This window comes from Dipodomys merriami, unplaced genomic scaffold (genome assembly GCF_024711535.1).
Source record: "Dipodomys merriami isolate MVZ:Mamm:240054 unplaced genomic scaffold, mDipMer1.0.p SCAF_5, whole genome shotgun sequence".
Lineage (NCBI taxonomy): Eukaryota > Metazoa > Chordata > Mammalia > Rodentia > Heteromyidae > Dipodomys > Dipodomys merriami.
Window position 1 is genome coordinate 52,173,215 of NW_027206068.1, and position 25,689 is coordinate 52,198,903.

Consider the following 25,689-nt stretch of genomic DNA (forward strand, 5'->3'; position numbering starts at 1 on the left):
TCTCTCTCTCTCTCTCTCTCTCTCTCTCTCTCTCTCTCTCACACACACACACACCATTCTAGATTATTTTAATGAATATCCAAGCTTGTGAAACACATGGTTAGGTTCTCTCTGAGATTCATCTTTGCTTTGATTTTCTGTGAGTCATACTAAGAGGATCAGCAAGCATTTTCTTTTTCTTTTCTTTTCTTTCTTTTTCTTTTTTTTTTTTTTTTTTTTTTTTTGGTCCAGTCGTGGGGCCTGAACTCTGGGCCTGGGCGCTGTCCCTCAACTCTTCAGCTCAAGGCTAGTGCTCTACCACTGGAGCCACAGCACCACTCCCGGCTTTTTTCTTTTTGCTTATGGGGTGCTGAGGAATCGAACCCAGGGCCTCATGCATGCAAGGCAAGCGCCCTACCACTGTGCCACCTTCCCAGCCCCTCAGCAACCTTTTTCTAATAAGGAACTATTATTTTCTAATAGGAACTGCTTCTGAAAGAAAGTGTGATACTGACTTGCCATATAATTTTCTACAAACTAAACTTTTTGAATTTGTATAAGTAACTCATTTATATTACTAATTTATACCAACATAGTATTTGAATGTGGGATGTGGTGTGTGTGTGTGTGTGTGTGTGTGTGTGTTTGTGTGTGCCACTTCTGGGATTTGAATTCAGGGCCTGGGTGCTGTTTCTGAGAATTGTTTTCTCAAGGCTAACTTTCTACCACTTGAGCCACTAAGCTCTATTTCCAGATTTTTTTTTTTGGTAGCTAATTGGAGATAAGAGTCTCTTGGACTTCCAAAGCTAGCGTTGAACCATGACTCTCAGATCTTAGCCTCTTGAGTAGCTAGGATTCCAGATGTGAGCCACTGACACCCGGCCTGAGTAAATCATTATGTGTTCTTGAAGCATAGATAATAAAAAAGTAGAAAGATAGTCCAGAGTTTTAAAAAGATATTCTGAATAGTCAGTTTTTCTTTTATATAATTCACAGTTTGAAATCTCGAAAGCATGTGACACATTTTTCCTAAATGATTGCTCCATAGTTCTATCTCCTAATCTTCCTGTAATAGTTATAATGTCTTTTAACAGTGTTGCTAATAAAATTTTAGGTATAGGAAATTATGTTTCTGCTTTTTGGGTATTACAGTATGCTTGAGTATTAATGAATAATTTTGATGTTTTGCCTTTTAAGCAACCAAAACTGACTTAAGAACTATTGCAACTATTTCTGTGTGAAAGAAGAGTCTGGTTCCTGAAACAACTTTGAAGACTTCTTGTCTGTTATTGCTGAAAGGGAGTTAGCAGGAGGATCAGGAATTATTTTCTTCTTGACTTAGATGCATCCCTTATAAAGTCAAGTTGAGACATGGTTATGGAGCTATCTTTTTCTTAAGACCGTCATCTGTGAAAAGACTTTGTTCTCCTGATGCTTAGATTAGTAACTTTGACACTCTTATAAAGATAATGAGATTCTGTTTTAAGGCTCAACTCCTCAAGATGTTCAGAGGAATTTTGGGATCCTTATCAGTTAAATAATGAACTAAGAATTTAAAATAGATGATTCGCAAACAAAAGTCTCACCTTATTTTGGCTGCATTCCAATGTTCAGAATTATATAGAATTTGCACAAATTTCATCTCCACAAATGCAGACAAGGTTCAATGTTCCAGTATCTGGCTTTCATGCTCCTTATCATGTAACTTCTATTTTCCTCTACACTCCTTCTCTGGAAATTCTTTTCTATATACAGGAAGTGGCAGCCTAAGGTTAAGGACCTGATCAGCCTCCAGTCCTGTTGATAATTTCCTACTCTTCACTTCTACCCAATGCAATCTTAGTGTATTGTGTTCTTACATATAATGTGAAAATGTATGAAGGGTTAAGTGTGGTTAAAGCACTCAATAAAATTACATAGGTGACACTAAGGATAGTTCCATATGTTGCGACTTTTATGTAACCCAAGTAGCGATATACATCTTCAAGCTGAAAAGCTAGACAACATGTGAACATCCTCATCTTTCTGCCCTTCTCTATGCACAGATACTTCCTTCTGCACAGAACAGAAGGCAGTAAATTCGTTCACTATTAGCAAAGGTTTATGAACTGACTGTGTGGTGCTAAGCAGTAGAGGCAGGGGAATGCTTTAAATATTCCATTTAAATAAAATTTAAATAATATTTAAATGTGTAATCTATTGCTTCAGTATCACAAGAAATACTTGGAACCATTTCAGTAGTAATGGGTACAAACACATGAGACCAAACTTCCAGGTCCTCTCACTTGCATGAAATCTTGTGAAGACCTTTGTGTTAGTCAGCTTTCTGTTACTATAACAAAATACCTGGGATTACCATAAAGGGAAGAACAACTTATTTTGGCTCATGGGTTAAAAGGTCTCAGTACATGGTTGGCTGACTACATTTCTTTTGATGAAGGGCCTAATGGCAGCAGAAACGTGTAGTAGAGGTGGCTGCTCCCCGCATTGTCGTCGGGAAGTAAAGAGAGCAGAGAGAGGTTAAAAAGTCTTGTGGAAAAGTTAAATTCTTTAAGGGCACAGCTTCAATACTTTCTTCCTCCAAGTAGGTTGTGTTTCTTAATGGTTCTGAATGGTTCTGCCATCTCCTAACACTGCCATCAGTCAAAAACCAAACCATTATTACTTGGACTTAGGGAAACTTTTAAGATCCAAACTCTATAATAGCTCTGTACTTAATTTTCTTTTTTTTTAATCTATAATTTAGATTATTTTTCTTAAGACGAGTGACCTAAGCTATAAGCTTCACTACCCCAGTTCCATTTCTGATAGAAAATATGAATCTTTGCCCCTGAAATGAAAGATGCAAGAAATATCATTTCAACTTTTCTGTGGTTGTAATTATTTCCTATTTTTGAACATGTATTTACTTGAACACAAGAAACAATCTTGGCTAATTCAGCAATCTCAAGAGGTTCTGAGTGGTTTACAGACTACCAAGGTATCAGAAGTAAGGCGTGTCTGGCTTTACTCCTTTTCTCTATATTGTCTTTTGTTCAAGTTGTCTTTAGTTCATGGATGTTCCTATTTGACCTAAAAGGGCATAGTCCGGGTAGATGTGTCCTGACTGTGAGTTCTCTTTTGTCCGGCTTTCTCTCAACGTTTTGTATGACCCTAAGCTACCCAAAGATTCAATATGGCTTTTCCTGAAGTATTGCTATGGAAATACAGGGAAATTTGAAACTGTACCATATCATCTGTGATCATTCATGTCAGGTAGTAGAATGCTCTCTACAGCATGCCTCTTTCATGGGTTACAGATTGGAAATGCTACGTGAGGAAATAATTTGAAAAACAACCGCATAATCAAAAAGGGAACAATTGCATTTATACCCCTTTCACTTCTAGAGTTACTTATGATGGAAATGGGCTTTGAATCCTTTTAATTTCCACTAACAATTAATTTGAGTTGCAAGAATTCTCTTCTTGAAACTGAAATGCTTCCAAAAATTATTCTGGCCAGGCATCGATGGCTTACACCTGAAATCCTAGTTACTCAGGAGGCTGAGATCTAAGGATGGTGGTTTGAAGCCAAAAGGCAGAAAAAGTCCATGAGATTCTTATGTCCAATTAATCACCAAAAAAAGTCTATAGTAGTGTTATGATCAAGTGATAGATGTTAGATTTGAGCAAAAGAACTTGGAACAATGCCCAGTCCGAGAGTTCAAGATCCAAAACCCCAGGACTAGCACAAAAACAAAGCAAAACAAAACAAAAAAACCCAAGATATTTTCAAGATGAAGGAAACTGAAACACAGAGCCATTGGAAAGAAAAAGATATATATAAAGAGAGCAGGCTTGATCAAAACAGGCATTAAAATTAGAATTGCTGAAATGGATTTTGAGCATTAAATGAAGGATAAATTTTGAAGCTCCTGGCTTCTGAAGCTCAATACTAACGATGAAGAATTTTGTGATTTCAACTTTTGATAATAAGGAATAGAAGCAAATGTTCCAAATGCATTTCTATCTACCTTTTCCCTTAACTCAAAAATAATATTATTCCTGAAATCTAAGTCTTTGCAGTATATAAACTAATAATATAGCATATTTGATAAAAAATTATTATTGTAAAGGAGAAGGTCAGTTTTGACCAAATAAAGTTAATATCAACAATTACTTTTAAGACTCACAATAAGCAGTTAAATCATGTCCTCTGTATTATTAACATTTTGGAAGGACTAAACAAGAGGTTGAAGGGTGATAGCTTTTAATAACAGAAGTTAAGAAAATACAAAATCCTCAGACACTTTTGTGTTATTTATCTATGTGTATTTAATCATTGATATGTTCTTACCTTCATTTATTGATTGCTCAAATATCTATTTTTGGTACTAGGCTGATTTAGAAACCATATTCGGAATACTAATGAATTATAATTATTCAATGAAATGTTTTAGTTCATAATTTAGTCAGGCATCTTTTTTAAAATAGCTAAACTTTTCTATTTCTGTGCACATTGAAGATATATTTTATTGAATTTTACATCAAGAGATTTGTAATACAGATGCATAATTGATTTCAAATATTACACTTATGTAGTCTCATTTTTTAGAAATTGATATTTAAGAAATTTTTACTAAGAATATTAGTGTAATTATAATTCAATGTCTTAAAATTGGACATTATTTTGGAGTTATTTAAAACCAAATAAGCAAAGAATGTCTAGTTACCCCCTACTGACATGTAGGATTGTTTATGGATATTAGTAGAGCATAAGAGAAAGGCAAAATACTCAGTAGTGTTTCTGAGCTTTGGTTCATTCTATCCAAAAATCATTTATTCTTTTGAGAGTAGTTTGCCAATTTTATGTAACTCACGTTAACTGAGAATTAAGCAATCACAAAAATAAACAGGTTTATACAGAGTCGAGTTATCTGATGAATCTCTTTTTGCTTCAGATTTTATTTATATCCAGTTATGTCCTGTTCATTGGAAAACTTAACAAAAACTGAGAGATGAGTTGCCTGTATTACAACCTCATTTTTTTCTTTTTTGAGCTTTAGGAAACTCCAAACTAATTATGGCACAACCTATAGTTCTCGAACAAACAAAAGTAAAAATACTGTTTTACCATTTCAGATGCGCTCTGTGAGCCGAATCTTTAAGTTTATTGACATGCCAACAGAAGAAGGTAATTCTGCCAAATCAACAAAACCATCCAAAGACAGTCAGCTCTCAAAGGTTATGATTATCGAGAATCAGCTGGTGAACAAAGATGACATCTGGCCTTCAGGAGGCCTAATGACTGTCAAAGACCTCACAGCAAAATACGTTGACGGTGGGAATGCCATATTAGAAAACATTTCCTTCTCAATCAGTCCTGGCCAGAGGGTGAGATTTAAGCATTGCTTGCTTCTTTTTTTTTAAAATTTTATTTTATTTTATTTGTGAACATATTGTACAGAGGAGTTACAATTACATGGGCAGGATAATGCGTACATTTCTTACCAAGCATTGCAGCCTCCTCCTTTGTTTACCCTTCACATCCCTTCCCAGCCTCCCCCCTCCCCCCCAATCCCAATCCCAATCCTTCTCCTTCCCCCCCCTTACCCCCCCCCTGCACCGACGTTGTAAAGCTCGTTTTGGACATGACAACTTGTACTTCTCATTGTTGCAACAGGTCCACCTGTATCCTTAACAACTGGTTGCTTCTTAGACTGTTTACACTCGTATGTGAATCCCAACAGCCTACAAAAATGTGTTAGCAAGATCCATCTTTTAGCATGATTATTGCAACACTAAGGACCAACACTAAGCACACACATTTTGAGCTGTTATTAAACAAAAGCATTTTGTTTGGTTTGAAATTTAATTTGGAGAATATTGAATCGATATAATACACTCATTTAAAATATCATCATACTTGCAGAACATCTCATGAACTATTGTTTTTGCCAGCTATCGAATTTGGTAACCAAACCATAATTGTAACATGTTTTCAGTTTTCTATCTTAATAATATGGTTATTTTATTGCTGACTCCTCATTAGAATCTTCAACTGTGCTTAGTGCTCTGCCAAAATAAGTGGATGTTTCTTTACAGCTTCTTTTCAAGCTTTCTTTCCTTCATTGGAGTTTCCATCAAGATAAATGTAATTTTTGCCAAATTACTTACAAAGTGGAAATAAACAATACTAAGTGATAATTTTGTTACTATAACACATTAATTTTTATGATTCACTAATCATAAGTAACTGTATGTATATGGCTGCATGTCAGTAATCTTACCTACTCAGGAGGCTGAGATCTGGTGGACTGTGGTCTGAAGCCAGACAAGATATAAAGATGCCAGAGACTCGGTCTCCAATTAACCATCAAAATGCTGGACTGAAGGTAAAAGAAGGCTCAGCAACCCTTAAGCCCTGGGTTCCAGAATGCATTATTTTGAAGTGTTTCCTATGGAATCCAGCCCTGCGCTGGGTGCAGAAAAAAATGATTATATACGAATTCATTGAACTGACCATTGGAGGAGAGTTATTTTCTGTGTATTTCATGTTCCATAAACACACTATAAATCTAGGTAGGCGTATTACATATTTTGATTCATTTCTTTTTTATAGAAATAGTATAGATAGTCATCTCAAGAAAAATGACTTTTAAATTCTCATTTTTATGGTTCTTTCTTTTTCTTTTTTAAATTGGGACTTGAACTCTAGGTTGTCTCATTCACAGTTGGTTCTCTACCACTTGAGCCATACCTTGGGTCCTACAATTATCTGACTAATTAGAGATGAGAGTCTTGGAGACTTTTCTGCCCAAGCAGGCTTTAAACCATGATCTCCAGGTCTCAGCTTCCTGAAAAGCTGGGATTACAAGTCTGAGCCACTGGTAACCACCTTTCTCAGATTAACTCTAAATAGAATTTTTTTAAAATTGTGGGATAGAGTGAGTAAAATGTTAGACCACCATTACTAACCTGGCATAGAAATACTCAATGCTATTTATTATCACTTGCTTTCCAGTATATTTGACAAGGATTAAATATATTGAAGCAAGTTCTATTTATAAAAATTATGAAATGAGTAAAATATTCTCAAGCATATAGTGATATACTAAAACACATATAAACAGATATATAAATAGAAAAATATTCTATTTCACTTTGCTTTATACCTTACTTTCTGGGAACCGTAAAGTAATAAAAAATATTTGCAACAGGTTTTCATTATTGCTTATAAAAATGACAAGTAAAACCCTGTGGAAAGAATGTACTATGACTGCTCTATTCATGTTACAGTGCAAGTCCAGCTAGCACCATACTCAATGCTATTTAATTCTCCACATTAATAGTTTACATTATTAATCCAAAATTCCCAGCTGAGGTGCATCTAAGTTATTAGAAAGCATGAATTTGCATTTAGGATATGTATTGAAAGCTTATTTTCAGGAAGTACTCTTACAAATCCTGGAGAGGAATTATCAGGTGCCAATTATAGAAACAAGAAGAATTTGTTAGGTACCTTGCTCTTGGAAAAACTTGTCAGACATAATGGGTTCCTAGCAATCTATTGATAGGAGGAAACCAGCGTAACAGCTAAACACTTCAAAGCTGAACAAAAGACTTACAAGTTGCCTCTAGAGCCAGTCTTATTCCAGTGTAAAAGCCAGGTTCTCTAAAAGGTCAGTATTTTTCCCTGAAGGAAAGGCAATGTAGCTATTTATTCTGTTCATTAGAACCATGACTATTGACAAGGGATTCAGACCTGAGGACATTTTTTACAAATACCCAAGAGATGAACTTGAAACCATCCAGTTTGTCTGCCAAACTTCTGCTTCTTCTCTCTGCCGTACTTCATTTATGTACATACAGATTGTGTACTCACAGTTTGGCCATCATGTTTGAAAAATTATGACCTGTAACAAATGTGTTTGTGCAACATGGGCTAATTCAGAAATGTAAATGTATATAATGAAATTCCGCAGGATAATGAAATTCCGCAGGATTTTTGTAAGAGTTGATCTAGTGATTGACCAGAATTGACCCAGTTACTTTGAAGATCTTCTAAAAGAAGTTTTTCATTCATCTGCTTATGTATCTGTCCATACTTCTGTCAAATTGTCCTTGGGTCAATCCAAATGAAGATTTTTTTCCTTTTGCCAAAAATGGAAAAAACAGAATCCTACCCTTGTTGATAAAAAAAGACAATCCTGCCCCTTCTTGGGGTAAATACAAGAAATAGTCAAGAAAGAAAGAATTACCAATTGTAATAGTTCTATGAAGAAACTCAAAAAGGTGTTGTGCATCACATGTGATTGATCTGGCTTTGTCATCTTTCACAGAGAACACACATTTGTGAAAGACTCATAATAGGGGAAGATAATTGTCATCATTACTTATTTTGTTTTTTACTAACATCCTAAAGGGCTAGTTTATTTCCAAGCTCCTAATAAGTATCTAATAGGTTGTTTTTAAGCTGTAAATCATTTACTGTGGTTCACACAGTAAACGGTTTACAATTAGACTATCATGGAATAACTATAAAAATTAAAATTATTTCAAAAATACATCTGTAAACTGGGTGCCACGGGCTCACGCCTGTAATCCTAGCTACTTAGGAGGCTGAGATCTGAGGATCATGGTTTGAAGCCAACCTGGGCAAGAAAGTCTGTGAGATTCTTATCTCCAATAAACTACTCGAAAGAATACAGAAGTAGCGCTGTAGCTCAAGTGCTAGCCTTGAGCAAACAAAATCTCAGGGACAGTGCCTAGGTCCTGAGTTCAATTCCCAGGACTGGCAAAAAAAAAAAACAATTATATTACATATTTCTAAAGCCCTAATATTCAGTGAACTGGAAATTTAAAAATAAAACAAAAAAATCATTCACCCAAGTGTGAAATATACTACACTAAACGACCATTTGCTGAGTCCTATTTAATGATGTCAAATGATTACAAATAATTGAAATGCTAGATGTTTTATTCAGTGTTAGTGACTGAACATGTGTCTCACTCCACCAAAGCACTTCCCTCAAGAGCTGGGACCTAAAACAGAGTTGAGTCTTTCTCTAGGACTCCTACAATACAGATCTCCCATGCAATGAATAACATCCACAGTTCACATTATACTTTTATGCTTCTAGGTCTTTAGATAACAAGAATAGTTTTTTTTTCTTCCTGTGCTTCCCTTCTTGCCAAAAGTTCAGATAATAAAATTTCATCTGTCAGCTGTTCAAGAGTTTATCCATTGAGGAATAGTAAGGCCTGGGTTCAACTTGCCTTCCATGGGAATCTATAGCTCACTGAACATATTTGTGCTTATTTTCAGGATTTAAATTTATACTTGGTTAATTTATTCTGAATAAATATATATTAGACCTATTTAGGTTAGTTAATTCTTACATGTACTCTAATTTGAAACATGATTCAGGAAGTTGCTGGAAATAATGCAGATCAAGGCACTCTGTCTTTGCTTCGCTTTAATGCAAAAATGGACACTTTCAGACTTTTTTTTTAAATGTTAGTGATAAATTAAACCAACATAACAAGTCTGATCCCTTATGACCAGTTTTGTATTTTGTCCCAAGGATTATTCTTCTCTGTATCAAAATTGGAAATTAAAGAAATAGTTGGAATGACACGAGTAACAATACGAATAGCTTTTATTGTGAATATGATATGATATCTGTATGTTCCAGCAGTAATTCCATCATTTTTGTTCTGCAGGTGGGCCTCTTAGGAAGAACTGGATCAGGGAAGAGCACTTTGTTATCAGCTTTTCTGAGGCTTCTGAACACTGAAGGAGAAATCCAGATTGATGGTGTGTCTTGGGATTCAATAACTTTGCAGCAGTGGCGAAAAGCCTTCGGAGTGATACCTCAGGTAAGCACAAACATGTAGCCTGAGATTAAAGCACCCAAAATGCCACTTTTTATCATTATTTAACACAAGAAATACATGTTTCTCTGCAAAATATTCATTGTACCTTGCTGTCACACACACATACGCGTGCGCGCGCGCACGCGCGCACACACACACACACAGAGGCAATGACAGTGGGGGAAGTTATAGGGATAAAAACAGAAAGCTCAGAATTCTCTGTGACATATAATTAATAAAATGTTCTTGGTTTTTCTCAGATTCAATGTCTGTATCAGGAATCTAAAGTTATTGCTTTTACTAGCTTTTTTTTTTTTCTGTTTTAATGGTCTGAATTCCAAGTCAGCAATCACTTGCTGGGGGTGAGAAATGCTTTGTAAGTTATAAAAGATGCTCTTGAGATAACAAAGACTTGAAGCATGAAGCAGTGAAATTGAAAAGTTGTATTGATTTTGTTTTGGATGGGAAAAATGATGTCAGATTAATGTGTGGCTTAAAAATATGTCCCTCTTTGTTTTGGGTGACAAAAGATCTCTACCCTCACCAGCTTAACATCATTCTGTGTGTGTTATTGTGCAGTGGGACTCCAAGGTTATGCAATAGCATATAGCAATAATAGTTCTAGTTTTAAATGATCAAAATGAAAACTAGGACATGCCTTCTCTGGAACCATAGTTGAAAGCCATTGGCTGTATTTCTGCTGTTAACTTGCTCCCATTTTGTGAGTATTTCATTGCTTTGATAATTAGCTTACTGATTTTGTCCAACTGGGCACTGAATCCATCCCAATAACATGATTCTTTCTGACACTTTTCTACTTTGAATGCAAAATTAAAATGCCAGGAGCATCTCCAGATAGATTGATGATAAATCTGGACTAAGAAAAAAATAAAAGCCTGTGTTTCTTGATAGATGACCTTTGTGCAAACATTTGCTCTTTTTAAACTAATGAAGCATTAAACATTGTTAGCTGCTGAACTGACGCTTTCAGTTCATTTGTCTAGATTTTACCATGTTGCCAGAAGCTTAATTCTGGCCTGAGTTTTGCAAACACTATTTTTTTTTTGTTTTTGATGGTGATTTTTGTTGTTTTCAAAAAGAAGAAAAGAATGGTCAGATGGTATAAAGAAGCACTGGAAACACAAGTATCCCAAGGTGATAGCATTAGATACAATAAAAATGTGTCAGAATGTTGAAGAGAATCTGCTTGTCAGAGAAATGTTGTAACTCTCTTGGCTCCATTTTTAACTAACAAGGAAGCTTTGGTGTTTGTTGTTCTTGTCAACACAAATCTATCCATTAGAAAAGGCAAGCTCTAAGAGTTAATTTCAGTTTTGCTAGGAATCCTTTAGTTTGTCCTTCGTGTAGTAGATTTTTGTTTTCTTGCTAGTTCTACTTAGAAACCAGCATAGATAGCCCAGAGGTAATCAGTGTGGACCAGAGTTACAGAAATTACTTTAGTTTGTCTTTTATATATTTTAAGGGAAATTCCCACCTTACTTTTATTTCACTTCCTCTCTTCTGTGGGGCTAACTTTACATAAACTAGAGGCAATACATTTAGATATTTCTTCAGAAATGCTTGATGATATCAGTGTAGATGTTTTTTGTATGTTTGATTAGGACCCTGAAATCTGATACTGCCTCAGAACCACAAATTGTCTGTTATCACAACGTGGTTTCTTCTGCAGTGACAGCTTTGAACTTTATATGAATGCCCAAGAGGAAAAGATGTCAAACTCATATCTTTAAAGATTTCTTTTTATTAGCATATATTGGTTGCACAAGGTTTCATTGTGACATTTCTCTATATACATACATATACATACATACATACATACATACATACATACATGCATGCATGCATACATACGATGCACTGGATCAAATTTACCCCTTCCATCTCTTTCTCCCTTGTCCCTTTTCCCCTTCTTCAAATATTCTACCATTTTTTTTGGGGGGGGGTCTGGTCATGGGGCCTGAACTCTGGGCCTGGGCGCTGTCCCTCAGCTCTTCAGCTCAAGGCTAGCGCTCTACCACTTGAGCCACAGCGCCACTTCCGGCTTTTTTTAATGTGGTGCTGAGGAATCGAACTCAGGGCCTCATGCATGCAAGGCAAGCACTCTACCACTGAGCCACCTTCCCAACCCAATATTTTACCATTTTTATTGTTCTCCTTTCATATGTACAATAAAGTACATTACCCTTCCCATTGTCCTTCCCTCATTTCTGGTACCTGCTTCCTCCTTTATTGTCACTCATTTTTAGTGTAAATTAATGGCTATAAAGGGATCACGATTGTATTTCACATGTGGATATATTATAAGTTAATCATTTACCTCTTCTATTTCTCACTCTTTCCCTGTCTTTCTCACTCCACTATTTTTCCAACAGCTTCAGTGAGTTTTTTTATATTACCTTCATACATAGACACAATATCTTTTGATACTTATCTTCTGCCACCATTTTCTTTCTCTTCTTCAACTATTTCTAATATCTAAATGGAGAGATGCTTTTATTTTTCTAACTTTTCTTAGAAAATTCAAATTAAGTATTTTGTTTTGTTTCCTTTCCTGGAGTTGGATTTTTCAAAAGTAAAACCAAAGAAGGAAGAGGGAATTGAACATCAAAGAAGAGTTAATTTTGTGTGTTTGGACATCTTTGTCTTCCTTTTATTCCCCAGATCTTGCTAGAGCATGTAGTTCTAAAGATCTCTGACACTGAGCTAGCAGAGAGCTCTAAGTTGTCACCTGCCTTCATATACATGAAACATGAATTTTCAATAAGAAACTTCCCTTCTTACTCAAAGCGATTCTGAGACATTGGCTGTGCAATCACGAAGTCCTATTCCTTTTGGCAAGTCTCATCGTTGCTCTCTCATATCCAACCCTCCTGTAGCTAGAAAGCAGTCTTGGAGAACACGCCAGTCTGACAGACAGTTTGCTATGTACATTTGAAAGTGGAGCCTCCTCTAACTTGTTCTACTTCACCTGTGAGACAAGGAAAAGGAGGCACTGAGGCTTAGATTCCATGCCATTGGCTCAGGCTATGCAGGCACTTTAACTTGTTACATGACTTAATTTATAGACAAACAAACAAGGTTAAAATCTTGAGTTACAAATCTGAATGACTGTAAGCTTGTTCTGAGGAAATAACTAGGCCTTTTGTTTTGTTTAGCAGTACTTAGATTTAGATTCATATTTAGTAGGCAGGCACTCCACTACTTGAGCCACACCGCCAACCCTCTTTGCTCCCATTATTTTTCAGTAAGTTCTCACTCCCCCCCCCCAGGACAGTTTGGACCATATGCACCCTTTTATAGTCCCTGCTATAGCTAGAATGACAGGTGTGCACCACCACACCCACTAACTTTTGAGTTAGAGTCTTGTGAACTTTTTTGCAGGGAGGGGACTGGGCTGGCCTGGAATTACAATCTTCCTAATCTCAGTTTCCCAACTAGCTAGGATTACAGTCCTGAACTACAAGTCCTGGCTAGGCCTTCTCTTGCAATAAAACTTGGTACATAAGTATGAAAATAATCTATGACTATATATGACTGCAACTACAGATAATTTTTGATCTGGGGCTGAACATATGTCTATGGATATAAACAGTGAAATTGGCAGTGCAACTGCTCTCATTCAGTTAAATAACTAATGTAATAATATTCAACTCCCATATACTTAAAATTAAAAACAGATAGATGTTTTCAGTTATGTATAAGGTTAGTTCTTATAGTTGATATACCACATTAAGGTCCCTCCAACATACAATCTCTGTCTTCAGTCAGACGTCAAAGAAGAAAGAATATGATCAGGATGACAAATTAAATGCAAATAATTAAACTCAGGGATGGGTGTGGAGAGCCATGGATAGTTCTGGAGAAGGAACAGCCCTTATGCCCTAGATTCTCACTACTCCACCCCACCAGGGAATCTTTGCTTATTCCTCCTCTCACTGATGTGCTTTACTTGCATTATATGTGGCACACAAATCAAGTTATACACAGAAAAGGGCAGACTTTGTGAATTGGAGATATTTGTCACTCCAGTTCATGTATTCATTCTACTCTTACATTCCAGAACCAAATGAGATCCAGAATCTTGTTTATACACTTCTCCTGTGTCTTATGTTAGAATTATCTGTATGTTTCTTTAATTTTTGTTCAGCATTGTAAAATATTTTGCAGACATCTTAATTAAAGAAACAAGAGTTAAACAAAAAGTCACCAAAAATGGAAGCAGAGTCACAAAAGGAATATAACAGAAGTGCTAAATAAAGCTTATGAATTTTGCTTTGTGCAGGATATAATAGCTTGCAAGAGAGGAATTCAGTACACATTGTGTTGTGCTGAGTCACTAAATGCTTCATCTCTTTTACAAGGGTGATTCTATCATCATTTGGTTTTAATCTGTGGAATCTTAGGCATGTTAATTAATTTTTCTGTGCCTTAGTTTCCTTAACTGTAAAGTGGATAGAATGGTAGTAACAGTTTTTCTTCATGGTACTTTTGTATAATGAATAAATATATGAAAAGCACTAAGAAGCTTTCCAAGTCCATGGCAACTACAGTTTGTTGATGTTCTTGTTGTTATATGAAGTTCATCAAGGACAAGGGATCATGTTCTCTTTATCTCTAGGTTAGAACTGGAGCACAAGCTACAGGAATAAACAAATGACTGTGGACAGTTTCACCAAGAATGGGATGTTAGTGGACCTGAAGGAGCGCTGAAGCTGATAGGTTTTAGAAAAGTTGACCTAATGGAATTCCAGGCAGGGATATTATAACTGTGAGCAATGGTGCGAATTAGAAAAAGTCAAGAGGGCAAGAGGTCAACAGAGGCCACCTGTTCTAGGAGTATTCAGAGAAAAAAGGAAAGCTCTGACAAGTACTAACATGCACTTTCCACTGAGGTGAGGGATGGGCTAACTCTCCTTTAGTGAGGAAGAGCCATGAAGGAACGATGGAGACTCAGCTTACAGACAGAAGATTGTAGAGAAAGGAATGAAAAGCCACAACTGCCCCGCTGTAATGTGCTAAGAGGCTGGGTTAAAATGAGGTGAGGAGGACAGGGCCAAACTTCAGGTAAAAGAGAAATACAACAGGTGTGGGAAAAAACTATGACACAGTCTTGCTATCTATGAGCCTAATCTTTTGAAATTTTAATGTTTTAATAAAGAAAATATTTTATTTATCACTGAAAAAGTGTATACTAAAAAGTGGTAGCATAAATGTTTTATATATATACACGGCATTTTCATATAAATATGATTTTTGCTAAAATTATTATGGTCTTTAATTGTTTGGGCTGGTGAATACTTTGTCCACTTTGCTCCAGTTAATAGATGTTCTTAAAATCAAAGAACTTATTTTTGTAAAACAAATACTTATTTTTATACATTTTCTAATGCAATTTAAGTACCATTTTTTTCCTGTTCTTTTTTAGCATCAATTAGTTATACAAGGAGGCTTTACCTTGACAAGTCCATATTTGCAAACCATTTCCTTTGAGCAGTCTTAACCTTCTTGTCGTTATCACTGTCCTTCATCTTCCCTCCCAGCTTCTCCAACCAATCTCAACGAGTTTCACTGTTCCACTTACACAGATTCATATAAAATATTTGACTATATTCACTCCCCACCCCAACCTCTCTGTTCACCCTCCCCTTACCCATTAGTAACCTCAGCCAGAAAGTACTTGTTTTATATACCTGCCATATACTTTGTGTGTGTGTGTGTGTGTGTGTGTGTGTGTGTGTGTGTGTGTGAGTGTGTGTGTGAGAGAGAGAGATAGACAGATAGAGACAGAGACAGAGACAGACAGACAGACAGACAGACAGACAGAAACAGAGACGGAGAGCCCTGGGGCTTAAACTCAGGGCCTGCAAACTATCTCTGAGGTTTTTCAGCTCAAGGCTAGTGCTCTACCATTTTAGCCACAGGTATACTTCCAGATTTTTTGGTAATTAATTTGAAGATAGGTGTCTCAACAACTTTCTTCCCTGGGCTAGCTTTGAACCATGATCCTCAGATCTTCGTTTCCTGAATAGCTAGAATTATATGTATAAGCCACCAGTGCCCCAGTACCTGTCTCATTCACTTTTTAAATGTACGTTAATTGTCCAAGGGCATTTTCTTGTGGTATTTCACTCATGAATGCACAGTATTTTAATCATATTGACACCTTTCCTCCTCACTTATTCTGACTTTCCTATTATTTAACTGTTTTGTTTTGTTTTGGAATTATTTTTATTGTACAAATTCAATTTATCAGAAAAGTTGCTGACATTTTGCCACAAAACAGGAGATCATAATCTTTCTAATACTTAAAAAGCATCTCAGCAAGTTTTGTTTGGTTTCTTTTTTATTTTTTGTTGGTTGGTGGGCTTGAACTCTGAGCCTGGGCGCTGTCCCTCAGCTCTTCAACTCAAGGTGAGCGCTCTACCACTTGAGCCACAGCAGCACTTCTGGTTTTCAGATGGTTTATTGGAGATAAGAGTCTCATGGAGTTTTCTGCTTGAGCTGCCTTTGAACCACAATCCTCAGATCTCAACCTCCTGAGTAGCTAAGATTACAGGTGTGAGCTATCTTCACCCATCTTGTTTTTGTTTGTTGAGGCAAGATCTCATTATGTCCCCCAGGATGGTCTCAAACTCACTAGGTAGTCTTGGCTGATCTCAAGCTTTCTATCCTCTTGTTTTAGCCTCTGAATGCTGGAATTGCAGGCATTACCCACCACATTTGGCCTCTATACTACATTTTAACAGAACTATACATGATACAAATGCATATATGCATATGTATTTCCTTGTGAACCAAAATTAAACATCATATATTTAAAGACAGAGATTCATTCTTCCCACTTATGTAACTCTTATTAAATTCAATCACCACAGAAGGCAAATTGCTCTTTTGTTTTCCTTTGACATCCAGTGCTGAAGCATAGTACCCAGATGCAATGATTCGTGACCAGCTCTGAGAACTCCATGTAGGCTCAGCTGTTTCCATTGAGCTGAGGAGATGAAGAGTCAGCTTCGGGGAAGAGATTAGTCATGTGGTGAACAATGGTGATCTCTTTATTCTGGCTGAGTCCTAATAATCACTCTTTATACCATACATGACATTAAATAAATACCAAATATTTGCACAACCTTACTTTCTTATAGGTGAAAGGTTTCTTAAAAGGAGTAATAGGGGGTCATAGTGGTTGAGAGGTGCAATTATACATTTTAATTCAGGATAGATCTGACTGTGCCATATTAGCCAAAATGTATAACTTCTCAGGGCCTTGGCTGTCACATTTGTAAACCAGAGGAAAGGGGACTTACATGGCCCTCCAAGGACCATTTAGCTGTTCAGATGATTTTTTTTTTGGAAGTTCCATCAGCTTATAAAACAGAACTGAGATACTTATGGTTCCCACCCTCTGGAAGCTAGAGAGTGCCAGATCCTCTTTGTAATACAAGAATGGAATGTCTGATTGTATGAAATTGAATTCTAACTGAACCAGTTCGTTCAGTTAACTATTTTTTTAATTGAAAGAGCACATAGTTCTACTTTTTGTCAGACAATAGACTATAAATAAAAGACATACAGAATTTCTGAAAGGAAAACAATGCACCACACCTAAAACTTTCATATGTCTAATTCTAATAAGCAATTTTCTTCCTTTAAATTTCAGCTAACATATCTATTTTAATCAAATTAATTAAAATATGTTACCATCATATGTTGGATATCATCATATGTTTGGTAAATAACATATAGATCATGGACTACTTATATACAAAGTTTAGGCAAATGATTTCATTTTTAATAGAAATTTTAATCTTTTTTTTGTTGTAAACTGCACTGAATCCTAAATTTCTCCTTTTACAGTGAACAAACATAGTAACAGTAACTAATGCTAAACAAAATAGGCTTCTGATAACCATTGTTTTTTTTTCTGGGAAAACCATTTCTTTAGCAATGATTTAAAAAAATCAATATTGCAGTATTGCAAAAAAGAAATGCAGGGATGAATAACAGTGTTTAAATAAAGAACATGCTCCTGAGCTCAGAGTAGCTGTTTATGCATCCATAGGCCTGCTTCTGCTCAACCTTTAATCTTTGCTGGCTCTAAATCAATGAACATAGGGATCTGACACACCCAGAGACTTAAGGCCTTTTGCTGTGGTGATGAAGAACACAGTTGTGGAGACAACCATGCCAAGGTTAGAATTCCAACTCGTACATGTACTTGCTAAGTGGCCTTGGACAAGCCATCCAACTTCCTTTTTCTAGTGCAACAGTAGGATCTAGCTCATTGAGTTGCTATGAAGATGGAAAGATATGATACATGATGAACTGGTCCCAGAGCATGGTCCATGGTAAACCTCTCAAAAAGGAGATTTCTGTGTCCCAACCTCTTGGTAGGGGTCACTTTTCTGTAGCATTTAATTAATACATTGTGTGAGTCATTGTTTTAGTTCACAAACATTATTTCTTGTCCTCTTCAATAATTTCAGGAAATTCTAAAATGAAGAACTAATTATGAAAAGAACTGCAAGAAAAGGAAACAGATTTTTTATTGTTTTTTTGTTTTCTTTTCCTTGTTTCTTTGTTTTTGGGAGGGTAAAGTGGAATAAAAAGTGGACAAATACAACCATGGTACTTACTAGACACTGTATGGAAAATTAATTGTACGTTTTGTGGGTAGAAATGGGAGGGAAAAACTTGTAGAGAGCATGTGGGAAGGGGAGACATGGTTCAAAAAGAATTGTGCTCATTACCTGACTTGTGTAACTATAACCCCTCTGTATTTTACCCATACAATAACAATAAAAGAAAAAAAGATCCAGGCGCCAGTAGTTCACATCTGTAATCCTACCTGCTCAGGAGGTTGAGATCTGAGGATTGTGGTTCAAAGCCAGCCAGGGCAGGAAAGTCCATAAGACTCTTATCTCCAATTAACCACCAGAAAACTGGAAGTGGCACTGTGGCTCAAATGATAGAGGACTAGCCTTAAACTGAAGCTCAAGGACAGGGCCCAGACCCGGAGTTAAATCCCCACAACCATCAAAAAAAAAAAGAACTGTAATAGAATATAAAAAGACATAAAAAGTAGTAAATGACAAAATTCTATTAACAAGCAATTAAAGCTTAGCATTTAGCCCATTGTTTAATCAACAGACTCAAGTGGTTAGGACCCTTTCTTGTTTACTTCTCTAGTTCCACAACTCCTAAATAATGTGTCCTTTGCCTACTCTCTTTAACTTATTTGGATATTGCTTTTATTTACATGGAAATGTGGAAGTTGGCATACAAATATAGTCATCATACAGCTCATGATCTCAGGACTCATGCATTCTCATGAGCAATCCTGTGAAGTAAAGTAGGTGCCCCTCCCTTTTTCAGACAGGTTGAGAAATATCAGTATAAGAATTCTGGAGAGGGAAGACTGGGAAGGTGGCTCAGTGGTAGAGTGCTTGCCTAGCATTCATGAAGCCCTGGGTTTGAGTCCTCAGTAACACATAAACAGAAAAAGCTGGAAGTGGTGCTGTGGTTCAAGTGGTAGAGTGTTAGCCTTGAGCAAAAGAAATTGAAGGACATGCCCAGGCCCTGGATTCAAGCCCCAGAACTGGCAAAAGAAAAAAAAAAAGAATCTGGAGAGGGAAACGGAAGAGAAAAGGAGGAGGAGGAAGATTTTTCTGCCTGAGAATTACAGGCATCATCATCAGGAGCCAACTTGCCTTGTGTGGTTTCTTACAGACCAGATGGGTGCTGAGCAAGCTACAGGTTTAGTCTAAGATAATTTGTGAAAAGTAAGGCTTCAAGAGATTTAGTTCTTAACTCTTCTTAGTGAGTGTTATCAACCAAAGACAGAGGAAAAAAATTCTATATATTAACATCAAAATATTTTTAGTTCACACATATACACAAAGAAAGGCTTATTATTAATATAATAATTTTTATATTATCAATTATGTAAAATTTCCAAATGAGACAACTCTTTCCCTCTGGGACATTTTTAAGCATTTCAGTAGACTTGAGAAGGCCATGATATGACAAGTTCAGAGTCTCAGAGCAATGTCGTGCAATGCTCTTCATTAGGAATTAGACTTAGTTTCCACTTCACTCAGTCCAAGTCTTATCTGCCTGCCTTTTGTAAAATACATTCAATCAAACAACTTTTCAGTTCCTTCCTTTCATCAACATCTCAGTTGTTACTCTCTTTTATCCTTATTTGATGGTTTATGTAGAACGGTGCCTAGATGTATAAGCCATGTGAATTCCTGTATGTGTTCATGTGTAACCAAAAGCAATGGCAAAAGCCCTCCGGAAGTTAGATTCATCAAAGAAATCCAAGGAAAATACATTAACAAGTCGACTATAAGCTTTCTATTTATTAAACTTTTAAATTTTGTATTTCTTTATAAGTGAGGAATAGTGCTAAAGTGAGAAGTTTACAATTATCTCAATTTCTTTGAGCTAAGAACATTGGGATTAGGAAGAAAACAAGTGATTCAAATACTGCTGTAATACTTCCTTTCTTTAAAAAATGAGGTAAGGAAAAGAGATGTTTCATTTGTTCATGTTTTCTGTTTTCTTTATTGTTATAGAAAGTATTTATCTTTTCTGGAACATTTAGAAAAAACTTGGATCCATATGAACAGTGGACTGACCAAGAAATATGGAAAGTTGCAGATGAGGTAAGGATGCCAAATTGAAATAATTTTGAAGGAGGTGGCTCTTACATTCTGAAGTGGTCATCACAGCTATGATAATCTTGCACAGCTGTGTATGTGTGTGTGTGTGTGTGTGTGTGTGTGTGTGTGTGTGTGTGTGTGCGCGCGTGTGCACATGCAACTTTTAGGCAGAGTGAATTAATCTACATGGAACAATCCCAGTCTAATTTTGAATTAGATCCATTGACCTTCTCAGTGGACCTAAGCCCTGTCTTAGCCCATTCACCCTACATAAAAAAATACCATAACCAGAGTAACTTATAAACAAAAGCAATTTATTTCTTATAACTCTGGAAGATGGTAAGTCTTAAGATCTAGGTACCAGTAGACACTATTTGGTGTGTGGTAAGCACCTGCTTCTGGTTCAGTTATGATGCCTTCTCTCTGCATATTTACATAATGGAACAGGTGGATGAGTTTTTGGGGTCGCTTTCATTATGGCTCTAATCTTGTGCACGAGGGCTCCATCCTCATGACCTAGGCACCTCCCAAACTCTCACCTCCTCATACCACTGCCTTGGCAGTTAAGATGTCAACATATGAGTTGACATTACTTAGAACTAGAAGCACAGCCCTGATGCCTCAAGTTCATTCTCTTCACATGCAAAGTACATTTATTCCATTTCAAAAACTCCAAAAGTCTTGGGGCTGGGAAGGTGGCTCAGTGGTAGAGCGCTTGCCTTGCATGCCTGAGGCCCTGGGTTCGATTCCTCAGCACCACATAAGCAAAAAGAAAAAAGCCAAAAGTGGTGCTGTGGCTCAAGTGGTAGAGCGCTAGCCTTGAGCTGAAGAGCTGAGGGACAGCGCCCAGGCCCAGAGTTCAGGCCCCATGACCAGACCCCCCCCCAAAAAAAAAATCTCCAAAAGTCTTGACTCATCTCAGCATTAATTTAAACATCTAAAGCCCAAAGTCTCGCCTAAACCATATACACATGATTTGGGGCTTTATAGTTTTTATTTTTAAGTATCATTCCACTATTACCTTACACTTTTGATCTTTGTAGCCCAGTTTCTATTTATAACATGTTCTTTCCTTTTCTCCCTCTCTCTGAAGTACACCTTGCCAGGAGCTTTGAAATGCCTGTGAGTGCTAAACACTTCCTCCTTGAGTGCCCAACCTTAGCATGCCCCCAGTAAAATGCACTTAGATTAACCGTTTTCTTTATCAAAGTTTCCTTATTACCTAACAAGCACAGGGACTTTAGAGAAAACATTAACTAAACTGCAAGTGATACATCTTAAGGTCTTTGATGTGACTTCACAGAGTAAAGTATAGGAACACAGTGTGGTGGGAAAGAACTTGGAAGACATCAGGCTTTGTAAAGTCTGGAAATATTGCCAAACCACAATAAAATTTGTGGGAATGGAAGATCATAAAATAATCCCAAATCTTAGAAGACACAGTTAAGACTCTAAATACCAATATAATACAAATATTTATGCATCTAGAGTTTTATTGTTCAGTCAGTATTTAGATGTATCTTTTTTAACTGATCCTCTTTCTTTAATATTTGCTGTTTATAAACAAAGGTGATGATGTTGTCTTCATGTTAATGTCGGCTGCTTTGAATAGGAGTGAGGTTTATTTTGAAGAGTCCCAAATGTAGCTCAAATAGTCACCAAGCAATAGCCTAGTGAAAAAGAAAAGGGGATTTGGGTGAAAAGGCACAAAGATTAGGCTTAACTCCTGTATGATCAATCATATAATTTAGGTAAATGGGAACATTTTGAGGTGTGTCATACTCTAAACTGGTACAAAAAAGTGTAAGCATATATTGGCTCCCAACAGTCCAGTGCCTTCTTTGCAGTTCTAATGACCTTCCTCAACCCCATATCTGATTACTTATCCTCCTTTCCTATGGCTCCTTATTGCCTGATAGACAAAGTTTACCCTGTTTAAAGTGGCTTACCAGGCTACCATGGTCTTGATGGTTCTGATCTTTTAAGTGGCCCTCCAATGTATCATTTGGCCTCCCTGGTTTGACTGTTCTAAGTTTCTCTAAAGCATGAAGTGCTTTCTGTTCTCTGATACTAGGACACTCTCCTGGGCTACTACTACCTGCCTCTACTTATCCTTCAGTTCTCCCCCACACACATGGCTTTTTCCAAAAATGTGACCTGTTGCCCAGGTGGGAGAGAGGAGCCTTCTTCCCTTCCTAGCACTCCTCACAATGGATGGAGATTTACTTCTTAACTTATCCACCTTCCCAGAAGAATTGTAACTTTCTCCAAGTCTGGGAACATGTCCTATTCACTCTAGTGTTTCCAGTGCCTCAACTAGTGTTACACACATGGATGGTGTTGACAAATAATGATTGAATAAATGAATAAAGGATTCTTCCATTTGACATGTGGCATGCCATGAGAACAACCTTGTGATTGATACACAGCAGTTATTAGCATCCCAATTTTTTATTATCTTCTAATACTTGTATAGTTTAACATGTCCTTTGATGTATGTTCTGCATCTTGATCAGTTTCACCCCTTCCATCATTCTCCCCATATTATCCCAATTTTGATAAGGAAGCTGACCTTTTAGAATGAGGTTCTTTCTGGAATAATGTTTCACCAAAGGAACTGTCCCAGTGTTGTTCAGAATCAATGCATTGCTTCTTAGATTACTTATGAAAGTCACCAACATTACACATTAATAACCAGGTAAGCTATTTTAGAAGCAAGATTAACAGCACAAAAGATTGCCTTTCAAGTTTTGTCCTAAGAAGCTTGCAGAGTAGTGGCAGGAATATGAAGAGGACCTGAGTGCCTATTTTTATTACTACCCACTGATGGACCTTTCAAAATGCAATTCATTTTTCTGATTTTTATGTCCTTTTTTAATGCGTCAGCTCTTGCTCTGTAATGGCATTGCAGAACATAGTGGTAGCAAAAGCTCTTATTTTGAATAAAATATCTGGTCCTTTACAGACTTTCCACAATTTTTTTCATTTTTTATTTGAATCCTGAATTTAAAAAACTGACTGAAAACATGTCATTAATGAGACAATTGTTAATTTGAAGATTTTTTTTCAGTTTGACATGATGCAAAACACAATTTTTAATAGCAATTTGGGCAACAAATACAATTTATTAGCTGGGAGACATACAGATGGAAAATTCTTTTGTTCTAAAGTTCCTTATATTTTATTTTATTTTATATATTTATTTTTATTGTGAGAATACCGTACAGAGGAGTTACAAGTACATGGGCAAGATAATGAGTACATTGTTGCCTCCTCTTTGTTTCCCCTTCCCCTCCCTTCCCATACTCCCCTGACTACCCCCCACCTGATCCTCCCCCTCCATGCCAAAGTTGTGAAGTTCGTTTTTCGACATAACAACTTGTACATCTCATTGTTGCAATGGGTCCACCTGTATCCCTAGTTAAATGATTTGTTTTTGCCCTTTATTTTCTAATGTTGTTGCTTTTATTTTTAATCCTAAATCAGACATGAAAGTAACTTAAGAACTTAAGATACCAATCATTTTGTATTCATCTTAGTTTAAACAGGAGTTAACTAAATTTTGCAGTTTTAGAAAGTGGCTTGTGATTACAGCATTAGACATCTTATAATTTTCTTGTTTAATGTCAATAAATTAATAATCTTTATAGTAATTTTCATGTCTTTTGTTTTCCTTGACCTATATTGCTTCTCACTTGAGCAATAATATCTCAGTTTTCTTCCCTCTGGACAATGAGTTCATTCAAAGAAGAACCTCGTGTTATTCATTTTTAAATTCCTAGGTCTCACATAATTGCTAGAATTTAATGAATTATTATTATTACTATTATTGAAGGAATGTATGACTAAGTACTAGTATACATAGATGGCCAATAAGTAATATAGGTACTGGTAGCAGTAACTGTGTCTATTCAAAAAGTTGCTAGCTTATTTTACTTTCCATTTTCTCTCCAAATCCTATCACAAATTCTAAAGAAAAGAGGTACTCTACTAAATTGTTAGTCACTGACTTCAAACTTTTGATTTTTATTAACTTATATGGACCTTTCTCTAGTGATTATGGTTCCAGAAGATTTTTACTGTACTTCATACTAAATAGAGCAGTGAGATAAGAATGTTACAGAATATCCCTAGATTGGTCAATCTCATTGTCATTCACTTTTAAAATTCTGCTCTTTAAATATTGACAATGATAGATGTATATGCATTTTATTATTTACTTGTAGTAAAGAGTTTCATATGGAGGGAAAGACATAACTTTGTTAAGCTTTTAATCATGGGAAAGTACAAAGTACAAGTCAGTTAAGTTGCTTTATTTAGCATGAGTTTAGGAAATTAATGTGCGACTATTACAAATCAAAAATGAGACTATTCCATGTTATCCAAGTATCAATCCTGTTACTATAAATATCATTTAATTTTCTTGTTTTTTTTTCTTTGCTTCTTTGGTTTTGTTTTAGTCATACTGGGTTTTAGCTTTTGTGTCCTACACTTGTGCCCAAATCCTTTTTTGCTTATAGTGTTTTTCAGATGAAGTCTTAAGTTTACTTGGTCTGGTCTCAGACTCAGACTTCTTAACCTATATCCCTCAGTAGCTATAATTATAGATGTGTACCATCACACACCACTTACTTAAGACAGAGTTTCTTTGGTGTTTTGTTCAAGATGGCCTCAAAATATTATCTTCCTGTCTCTGCCTCCCAAAAAGTTGGGACTGCAAGCACTTACTACACTACATCCAGTCTCTACTTCCTGGTGTTTATTTCCCAAGGTAAATTGTAAAGGGCAAATATTGAAAGCCTTATTGTCATCCTAGGGTCATGTTTCAGAGACTGAGCACATGTTTTTGTTATGTCTCAGGCTCCAACAATGCTTCCTCTCACAGATCATCTCAGTTAATATTAACAAGAACAACTCATCAAGATTAATGCTATTACTTCCTCCCATTTTTTTTGCATGTAAGGTAAAAGACTCAAAGAAATATAGTTGATGTTGTCATCAACAAAGAAGTACCAATCAAAGCCATTTCTGTCATCTGAAATGTCTTTAATCTTTTGTTTTCTGTCTTTAAACTTTTCTTGATGAGTACTTTTAAAAAACACATTCAATATTGCTGCTTCATCTAAAATAAAGTAGACTTGTAATTCCATTTGCAGAGTTTTCA

At 36.2% G+C, this 25,689-nt stretch overlaps 1 protein-coding gene across 1 annotated transcript in view; it reads left to right on the forward strand.

Moving 5' to 3' along the window:
* The window catches only part of Cftr (CF transmembrane conductance regulator), a 136,792-nt gene that overhangs the window by 105,434 nt on the left and 5,669 nt on the right, over window positions 1-25,689 (forward strand). The window contains exons 22-24 of the mRNA XM_069996626.1: window positions 5,101-5,352; window positions 9,685-9,840; window positions 20,439-20,528. Coding sequence (XP_069852727.1) covers window positions 5,101-5,352; window positions 9,685-9,840; window positions 20,439-20,528 — 498 coding nt within the window. The remainder of the gene's footprint in view (window positions 1-5,100; window positions 5,353-9,684; window positions 9,841-20,438; window positions 20,529-25,689) is intronic.